Source organism: Acanthochromis polyacanthus, chromosome 9, assembly GCF_021347895.1.
Source record: "Acanthochromis polyacanthus isolate Apoly-LR-REF ecotype Palm Island chromosome 9, KAUST_Apoly_ChrSc, whole genome shotgun sequence".
Taxonomy (NCBI): domain Eukaryota; kingdom Metazoa; phylum Chordata; class Actinopteri; family Pomacentridae; genus Acanthochromis; species Acanthochromis polyacanthus.
This window is the reverse complement of record NC_067121.1, coordinates 31,611,715-31,621,319: the sequence shown is the minus strand read 5'-3', so window position 1 is coordinate 31,621,319 and position 9,605 is coordinate 31,611,715. Positions and strand designations below refer to the sequence as shown.

General features: G+C 43.5%; 1 protein-coding gene across 1 annotated transcript; it reads left to right on the top strand.

Moving 5' to 3' along the window:
* The first annotated feature begins 747 nt into the window (after positions 1-747).
* On the top strand, positions 748-8,109 carry LOC110964055 (histone-binding protein N1/N2-like). The gene is made up of 13 exons (XM_051953712.1): positions 748-875; positions 985-1,098; positions 2,255-2,335; positions 2,485-2,585; positions 2,672-3,328; positions 3,423-3,511; positions 3,598-3,671; positions 3,756-3,829; positions 4,738-4,926; positions 5,024-5,196; positions 6,990-7,082; positions 7,187-7,299; positions 7,931-8,109. Exons 2-13 carry the CDS (start codon positions 998-1,000, stop codon positions 7,935-7,937), a joined length of 1,752 nt encoding a protein of 583 aa, XP_051809672.1. The 5' UTR covers positions 748-875; positions 985-997; the 3' UTR covers positions 7,938-8,109.
* The last annotated feature ends 1,496 nt before the right edge of the window (positions 8,110-9,605 follow it).

The window sequence follows — 9,605 nt, the reverse complement described above, 5'->3', positions numbered from 1 at the left end:
AGTAGTAGCATTAGTGGTTGAAGCGGTAGTAGCAGTAACAGTAGCAATTGTAGCAGCAGTAGTAGTGGTGATGGTTGTCGTAGTGGTAGTGGTAGCAGTAGTAGTGATGACAGTAGCAGTGGTAGTAGTAGTAGTAGTAGTACTAGGACTAGTAGTAGCAGTAGTAGTGGTGGCGGTGGTAGTGGTAGTGGTAGTAGTAGTAGTAATAGTAGTAGCAGTAGTAGTGGTGGTTGCAGGAGTCCTAGTCGTAGCAATAGTAGTGGTGGTAGTAGTAACAGTAGGAGTAATTGTGGGGGTAGTAGTAGTGGTGATAATAGTAGTAAGAACAGCAGGAACAGCAGGGACAGCAGTAAGAGCAGTAGTAGTAGTAGTAGTGGTGGTCGTTGTAGTAATAACAAGATGACATGGTCATCAATATCCCCCGCGACATGTGATGTCTATGAGTCTATATCCAAAATAGTGATCAAGGGCCATAACTCTGTTAAATATTATCGCACAGGTCTCATTTTCGAACTTGATCAAGGTGTCCATGGTGTGAAGTTACACACTAAATTTCGTAATCCTAGCTGTAATAGTTTCCGAGAAAAGCTGTCCCCTTCATCTCGGACGGACGGACGGACGGACGGATGGAGGCCAAACCCCTATTATCCCCCTTTTCCACTTCGTGGAGGCGGGAGATAATAATAAAAGCAGTGCTGGCTCTGTACCTTTAAGGATTCTCCCGCGCTGCTCTTCAAACCCGGAAATGACGGGGAAGTGCTGAAATATTCGCGCCAAATTGAAACGTCAAAGCATCAGTCTGAGCAGCAGGAGGCACGAGCTGAGGCAGCGTCACCACCAGGCTCCACTTCAGACCATCACGGTTCCTCACACAAGTGTGTTCATTAATTTCACATTAACATGTAAACAACTTGAACGTTTCGTTTATGTGAGAAGCTTCAAGCTGAACTCAGCCGCCCAAACTGTTTTTTTTTTTATTTCCAGTATTTGAACGAACATGGAGGAGGCCAACAAGCTCATCTTGGCAGGCAAGGAGCACCTGGTGATGGGGAAGGCGGTGGAGGCGGTGGGCGCCCTGCAGGAGGCCTGTGGCATGCTGTGAGTTAAACTACCACACAGCAGCAGCTGCTAATTGGATTTAATTAGTCAGTAATTCAGTCTTGTTTTGAATTTGATGTACATAGAGGTACAGGAGCCTCATTCATTTTTATTTTATGTAGCTTTTAAAGTCGTAGGCGTCCACATGATTTTATTTTATTACATACAACAGAAAATCAGCACAAAGGGAATAAGAAAAGTAAATTATATAGAAGCTAATAACCCAGAAAACAAAACTGTTAACTTGAGGACTTTAATTTTATTAAAGCTGATTGTCAACATGTGTGCAGGTTGATGCAATTAAAACCATGATTGCAGCAAGTGTTGGGTTCTTGGTGTTGAAAATTAATAAAACTGGCACTTTCAATTGAAATTAAAGTGCTTCACAAGCAAAGGTCAGAATCTTAGAAAGTGATTTTTACGGCTAATATGCACTGAAACTGTTTTACAAGACGACATAAGGGATGTGCAGTTTTGCTGATAAATACAAATGTGTGTGTTTTAAAGTGACTGCTATGCTGACCGAACTATCCTAAATTATTATACACATTTGAGAAAATGAGACCAAAAGGAACAAAAGTTCCTATTAACTGTCATAAAAATAATGTGAAATATTACCCACAATACAGGGATCTTGGTAAAACAGTAAAATTGGAATAAATAAATGAAGAGAAACTATTTTAAATACTGGAGCCATGAAATTAGCCACTGACGAGATGAATTTACGGTTAAAATATTAGAATTTTTAGCCGTTCTAGCGTCCTCTGGAAACCTGTTCCAGCAGCTTGCAGTGTTAATGGCTTAAAAGTTGTTGTTTTTTTTTTTGTGTTGTAACCCTCAAGAGAATAAATGCAGGATCTGAGGGGCTTTCCTGGTTCGTAGACTTAACATTTTAGAGGTAGTCTGGTGCAAAGTTATGCAGAGCCTCACAAACTAATGAAAGAATTGTAACATCAACAGAAAAACTGAAGTTTTACTGGACTTCAAAATGGGCATAATGTGTGCTTTAGTAGGAGTTTCGGTTGTAATATGCAAATAATGGGAACTGAATGCCTTTTTGCAAATATGCAAAGAACAAAATGCAGTAGCTTCCCCTGAAGAAGCACCGCTGAAGAAGAGGCGTCTGCTGTCACACTGATCTGATGTCTTATTTCAGAGCTAAAGAATATGGAGACACCGCAGATGAGTGTGGAGAGGCTTTCTTCTGGTGCGGCAAAGCGCTGCTGGATTTGGCACGGTACGCTTGTTAATGTCAGCTTTACTTTTTAAACTCCATCAGCCTTGGGTCATTAGTTTATAAAAATATACTGTTTAGTCCTTTCCAGTGGCACATTGTGGATTTAACTTTAGGAAAGAGGGCACTGATAACCGATAGTGCTGTTGCAGGATGGAGAACTCAGTCCTGGGTAACGCTCTGGAAGGAGTCCCTGTGGAGGATGAAGATGAACCCGAAGATTCCAACTGTGAGAGCACAGAAGATGTTGATGGTAAGGAAACTGTCGTATTCTACTTCATTGTTTGTTTGTTTTTTGACTTTATAAGGCTGGTTGTTAGCATGGCTTCTCTTTTATAGAGAAGACCAGAGATGAGCTGAGGGTTCAGGTGTATGACGCCATGGCAGAGAAGAAAACTGAAGAAAAGGCTGAAGAGAAGCAGAGCGAAGATGCAGAGATGATGGAGACAGCTGATGAACAACAGGAGACAGAAAATGGAGAGGAGGTTGATGGAAGCAAACCTGCAGCAACTGAAGACAAGGAGGCTGAGAAAGAACCAGCTGATGAGGACAAAGCAGCCGAAAAGGAAGAATCGGGCGACCAGAAGGGGGAATCGGCGGACAAAAAGGGAGAATCGGGCGACCAGAAGGGGGAATCGGCGGACAAAAAGGGAGAATCGGGCGACCAGAAGGGGGAATCGGCGGACAAAAAGGGAGAATCGGGCGACCAGAAGCGGGAATCTGTGGACAAAAAGGGAGAATCGGGCAACCAGAAGGGGGAATCTGTGGACAAAAAGGGAGAATCGGGCGACCAGAAGGGGCAATCGGCGGACAAAAAGGGAGAATCGGGCGACCAGAAGGGGCAATCGGCGGACAAAAAGGGAGAATCGGGCGACCAGAAGGGGCAATCGGCGGACAAAAAGGGAGAATCGGGCGACCAGAAGGGGCAATCGGCAGATAAAAAGGGAGAATCGGCAGACAATAAGGAAGAATCAGAAGACAAGTCAGAAGCAGAAGGTGACTTTTCCCTTCTCTCCATCAACAGATCTTGATTATAATAGCTGCTCTAAGTGACAGTTTATCTAAATACATGGAATTTACTTGATGCTAGATGGTGAGGAAGGTGAGGAGGAGGAAGAAGGTGAAGATGTAGAAATGGAGGGCGAGGCTGAAGGTGAAGGAGCTGCCACTGCTGAGAAGGTACAAAACAATCGGCTGAAGTCCACTTCAGGATGACTTTGGTGTGATTTAAGTGTCTATTTTAAAGTCTGCTGGTGTGTTTTCAGGACAGTGAGGATGAGGTGGGAAACCTGCAGCTGGCCTGGGAGATGCTGGAAGTAGCTAAAATCATCTACAAAAGGTGATCAACGCTGACGTGTCGCGATTGTTGGGGTGTGAAGTTTATATACGTGGAGGTGTAACTTTTTCTTTTTTTAATTATTAGGAAAGAGACAAAGGAGGGTCAGCTGATGATGGCTCAGACTCACCTGAAACTGGGAGAAGTTTCTGTTGAATCAGGTACTATGAAGCTGCACAATATGGCTGCTTGTCATTCTACTGTATTCTTTCTCCTGCGATCTGGAGACCATTCTTGTCTGCCACCATGGAGGATCTTCCAATTATTTAAACGCACCTCGAGAAGCTTAGCACGAGGAGAACAGGTGTATCAATGCAGAAGTTTTTATGAAGTGGTGTCGTGTATAAATGTGTCTGTTCGATTTGATGAGTGAAACAACCGAGCAACGCTTTAAGTACCGTGTGTGAAAAGATGAAAAAATAAATAATGAAGGGAGTTCCTGCTCCTGTCATGAGTCTTCACCTCCTCACTGGTTAGAACAGAGATGTGGAAAAAAGCAAGGACACAAGTTAGCATAATGAAAAGGGCCCAGTCTGTATATAAAAACCCCTCAGTTCACCAATCTTTGAGGCAGTTAGAAATGGATCTAGTTTATTTTTGTGCGACTTAAGTGATTAGTAGTTTGGTTAAAAGCAAATGACATGGATTCATAAATGTGATTTTTAATTGTAAAACCTACAAGCTCAAGTCTTCTTTTGGCCACTTGGGGGCAGCCTAAATGTGTTGTCAACACAACATTGCCACAGCATCACCAATAAGGTTGAATTTTTAAGCAAACAGCTGCTAATTATTTGAAAGTTGTACAGCAGCATAATCATTGAGGTGGTGCATCTGTTCCCCCTCTTATCTGTTCTCTCCTCATAATGGGGAAATATCAGACTCACTGTCCAGCAGCTAGGCTGTCTGTTCACTATTTAGTGGGTGTACTGTGGGATATTTAGAGCTTCCTCACTGCAAACAGCTGCCTGTTGCAAATCAGAGTGCAGTAAAACTCTCTGGGAACATTTTCCACCTAAAACTGTCTCGTTTTAAAATATTGAGTGTCGAGTTTCTCGCCTTCTCTTCTCAGGAAATTACACACAAGCTCTGGAGGATTTCCAGGAGTGTCTGCAGCTGCAGGTGAATCACTTGGAGCCGGACAGCCGCCTGCTGGCTGAGACTCACTACCAGCTCGGTCTGACCTACAGCCTGAACCTGCAGTACAGTGAGGCCATCGAGTCGCTCAGCAGCTCCATCGCCGTCATAAAGAGCAGGCTGGGTAAGAGCTGGCTGCTGCACTGACTCCTCACTTAACCCACTTTTTTGTGTTTTAGATTCCTTGTTTTTGTTTCACATTTCTGCTTTGTGTCTTTCAGAGAAACTGCAGGAGGTGCTGGACAAAGCCGAGGGTCCAGATGATCTGCCAGAAGAGAGGAAGGAGATGGAGGAGCTGAAGGCTCTGCTGCCAGAGATCCAGGAGAAGGTGGAGGACGCCAAAGAAAATCTGAAATCAGCGAGCACCACTGCTGAGACTGTGAAGGACGGGATGGTGAGTTAGAGATGAGGATGCAATATTCTGTACAAAAACACACCTAGTAGTCGACTTGATATTGGTGGTATATTTGTGGTATTGCTAATGGCTGTGAAATGGGGCTTTATGCTGAAAATGGGTCTTCTGGTAGAACAAAAACCTGCAGTGAGGCAGCATTTTCTTATTGTACGGCCCACATCTCTGGAGCAGCTTAGAGCAGTGTTTGTAGCCTAGCCGCGCTACGCAACCCACGGCAACGAATTTAATTCTCTGCCAGGGTGGGTCTAGTTACCCTCCATAAGGCTCGAGGCTGGATTCTCCTAAAACTGGCCGGACCAATCACCATGAAGTGTAGAGTCAGAAGGCGGGCATAACGACAGAGGCGTGACGATTCTGACAGAAACAACCGGCGCACAATAAACAGTTATCTTTTGACTCGGCTTTGGCCACAGCCCTTAAAGATTTGAAGCTAAAATTCAACTTGAAAGATAAACAAAGGACGGCACTGAAGTGTTTCATTGAGAAGAAAGACGTATTTGGACTTATGCCGACGGGATATGGCAAATCCTTAATATACCAGTTGGCTCTGCTGGTTGGGAAGCTAATGGGACTTAGCCACAATCCGCCGGTGCTCTCGGAACTACGTCAGCCTATTTGTTGCGTTGATTGGTTGTATACCTACCCAATTGCTGCAGAGGGATTTGAAAGACAACCTTTTAGCCCGCCTCCCTCCCTGTCGAGCTTCCCTAGACCCTTGTGCCGTCAGAAACATGGGTGTAGCATGGCTAGGCTACAGTGTTGGTATTTTTAAAAGTAAACTGAAGACATACCTTTTAAATCAGGTTTTTATTGATTTGCCACATAGTTTTCTAATTAAAATATTCACATCATTTACAGTTATAAGTTTTTATGTTCCTCATTGTGCTAAATTAAAACAACCTGCCTGCGATCGGTTCATTTTGTGCAGAAAACGAGTCAAATGATGCCTTAAACTCTCCTGTTTGTGTAGATGAGCTTGAAGCAGAAAGCCCGATTTAACAAACTTGAAAACTGCCTTCATACCTGTTAACTCTGACTGCGGTTTTAGTTTTTGTTGAGTGGATTCACACAGAAAACGTCAAACTGTCTTCATTGTTCATCCTCTGCTCTGCTAAATGCCGTAGACACGAGAAAAGCTGCGCCGGTTGAAATGGAAGTGTCCTGTCAAATTTAAAATCCTCTTATAATTTGTTGACTATAGGTCCAAGCCAGTAAAGGATGAAGTCTGGGTCTGGACTCAAACCACCAGTTAGTGACCTGGGTCTTGTATGTAGTGGATTAAATGACGCCTAGATTCAGACAATTTTGCCTCAAGGAATAACTCAAATCATTTCAGCCCTGAGCTCAGAGCATTTGTACATTTCAACTACCTCTGTGGATAACTAGGGTCACAAGCTTTGGGGCAGAAAGAAGAGCTCCAGTATAGGGGACCTCCACTCATGAAAGTAATCACTGGACTTCACCAGCATAGATATACTATATAGTTCCAACATTGTGCCAAGTTCAGGGTTTCTGCTCCATTTTTGCCACCTGTTCACTCCATTTGTCTTCATGCAGTGAGAAAACACTTTAAGACAGTCAGCTGTGAGCTCCATATTCAAACTTGATGTTCTTTCAGGATCGAGGCTCCACTGGTTCCACTCCACAGATCAAGTCCTCATCTAGTTTAGCAGTCAGTTTGCATGGTGTACGCATTGTTGTTGTTTTTTCGTCTGTTGCTGCTCGTACAGACATGACTCCCTGGTTAATTTTTTGGTTTTGCTGTGTACTAGACTAAAGACACGTCAAGAACTGAAGTCATCCCCACCAAAGGACAAATCTCCACTTCTCCAGCCTCAGACATCTCCCACCTGGTCAGAAAGAAGGTAAGAGAGCAACGAATTTTCATAGTTTAATAAAAAACAAAACTGATCTGTTGAAATTACACTATAGTTCTGTCATTTCAATGAACCTGTGGTCTGTATTTCAGAGGAAACCGGAGAGTCCAGTGAAGGAGGACGCGAAGAAAGCGAAGCAGGACAACACTCTGATGGATGAAGTGAAGGAAACTAACACGCACGCCGACAAAATGGACACTGATGGGTAAGGTGTTCGCTGAGCACTACCTCTGGCTAATATACAGGGTGTCCCAAAAAAATTGACTTCATTTTGCAGGCCAGTAATTTTGGCAATTCTAGTTGAAATAACCTCAAATTTTCACAGAATGTACAGAAACAGATCAAGATAGTATATTTAATGTTTTGTTTTTGTTCTGCTTTCAGGTTGAGCCGTGCCGTTCACTCCCAAACAGAAGTCACTTTGCATCTTGGAATAAACTGATGTTGATGTCTACCAAATCCTTTAGCTCTGCATGAGCAGCCTTCCTCTTTAAATTTCTGTTATCAAGTCCAAATGTGTTTGCCATTTGAAGTTTTTCCAAATTTTGTCTTGAAGACACGCTGCACAGTCTTGGGTGACTGTTTTCCAAGACGCAAAGTGACTTCTGTTTGGGAGTGAACGGCATGGCTCAACCTGAAAACAGAACAAAAACAAAACATTAAATATACAATCTTGATCTGTTTCTATACATTCTGTGAAAATTTGAGGTTATTTCAACAAGAGTTGCCAAAATTATTGGCCTTTGAAATGATCTCCAATTTTTTGGGACACCCTGTTAAAGTGATATTTGATAAACTGACTCGTTTAAACGTCAAACTCTTCTCGTCTCTTTCAGTCCATGAAGCCAGACTGCTGCCTCAGTTCAAGGAAGGATTCACCAACGTGCCAAACTCTTCCTCTTGATAAGCTCCTGTTTGCTGTTGTAAATATGTGTATCTTTTTCTATGCCTGTTTTTGTCACTGTTTGTACACATATGTAACCTATGAAGTTGAATAAAGATACTATGGATAGACCTTTTTGTCTAGGAGAGCTTCGAAAGCAACGGCAGCAGGGACAAACTGAAATCAGCAGCTCCAGGTCTTTAGCTGTGGGCATAAAACTAACCTTGTGCAAAGTAGTTCTTCCAAAGCTTTTTTTCATCATTATTTAAATGACTTCACTGATCAGTTCATTTGTGGAGGAGGTGGACAAGCTTTCCTGGCTGTTTTGAACTGATCCTAGTGGGAATTTTCACCATTTCAGAGCCAAGAGTCACTGCTCTCAGGACAGCAGACGAGCATGCCCATGAACCGCCTCATAGTCGTAATGGGATTCATGGCTCAACCCCAGATTGACCCTGTTCAATGAGCTAAGAACCAAGGAGAACTGGAGGTACAGGAAAAGGTGCTCTAGACACTAGAAGTTGGTGAAACAGAAGGATCAGGAAAACCTCCAGCTCCTTAACTTGCTGTTGCAGGATTTACAGGCTGAATAACTGCCTCTGAAGAAAAGAGGAGCAGAGCAAAAGGCTCGGGCTGGTTTCTATGATCAGCTGTAAGAGGTTCTACAGAGATGAGCTGCACTAACCCGGCTGGAGTTCCGCCAACTCCTCCTGAGGCCAAACATACTTCACCTCAGGAGCCATGAGCTTAGCATGATGTGTACTAGACCCTGTTTAAGCTTTAAATATAGAATTATATGTTACTCAAGCACACTACAGCAGGGGTCGGCAATTAAGTTTGGCCTCGGGCCAGATTTTTTCCAAGCCATTACATGACGAGCCACAGCCAAAACAATTGTTAATTTATTGAGTTAATAGGGGAGGATGAAAATGATAGGCGCTCGTGAAATGACACAACAGACGTACTGAGACATTCAAGGTGGCTGATGTAGGTTAAATTTGCTGACTGGCCATTGGGGGCACTATTAATTATCTGCACGTTTGTTAAAAAACAACAACCACCCCACACACACATTTCCACGTGTTGCTATTAGCTGTGGAAAAAATGGCACTATCAAAAAATCTAAAGAGAAAAGTTAGCAGTGAAAACAGGATCTTTCATGACGAATGGACAGAGAACTATGCATTCATCCTGGCCAGTTTTATTAATGCAAAGTCCACCTGCCTGATCTGGAACCAAGTTGTCTCGGTATGCAAAGAATACAATATTAGACGGCACCACGGACACAGCAACAGGATCTTGGTGCGATGTCTCACATCCCAACAGAAGGTAACTAGCGCATCTCTAAAAGCGTCCTGGGTGCTCGCAAAGCACAACAAGCCATTCACTGACGCAGAGGTCTTTAAGGAGATGATGGTGACAGTTTTGGAGGAACTTGATGCCAACAAGTCGATGGATGGTGTGATCCAGTCAGTGAAACAGATGTCGCTCTCTGCCAGGTCAGCTGCCCGCCGCATAGAAGCGCTGTCTGATGCGGTGCAGGGTGTAATTATTGACGGTGTCAGTCACGCAAACTACTTTTCCTTAGCCATTGATGAGAGCACTGACAACTCGGATGTAGCCCAGTT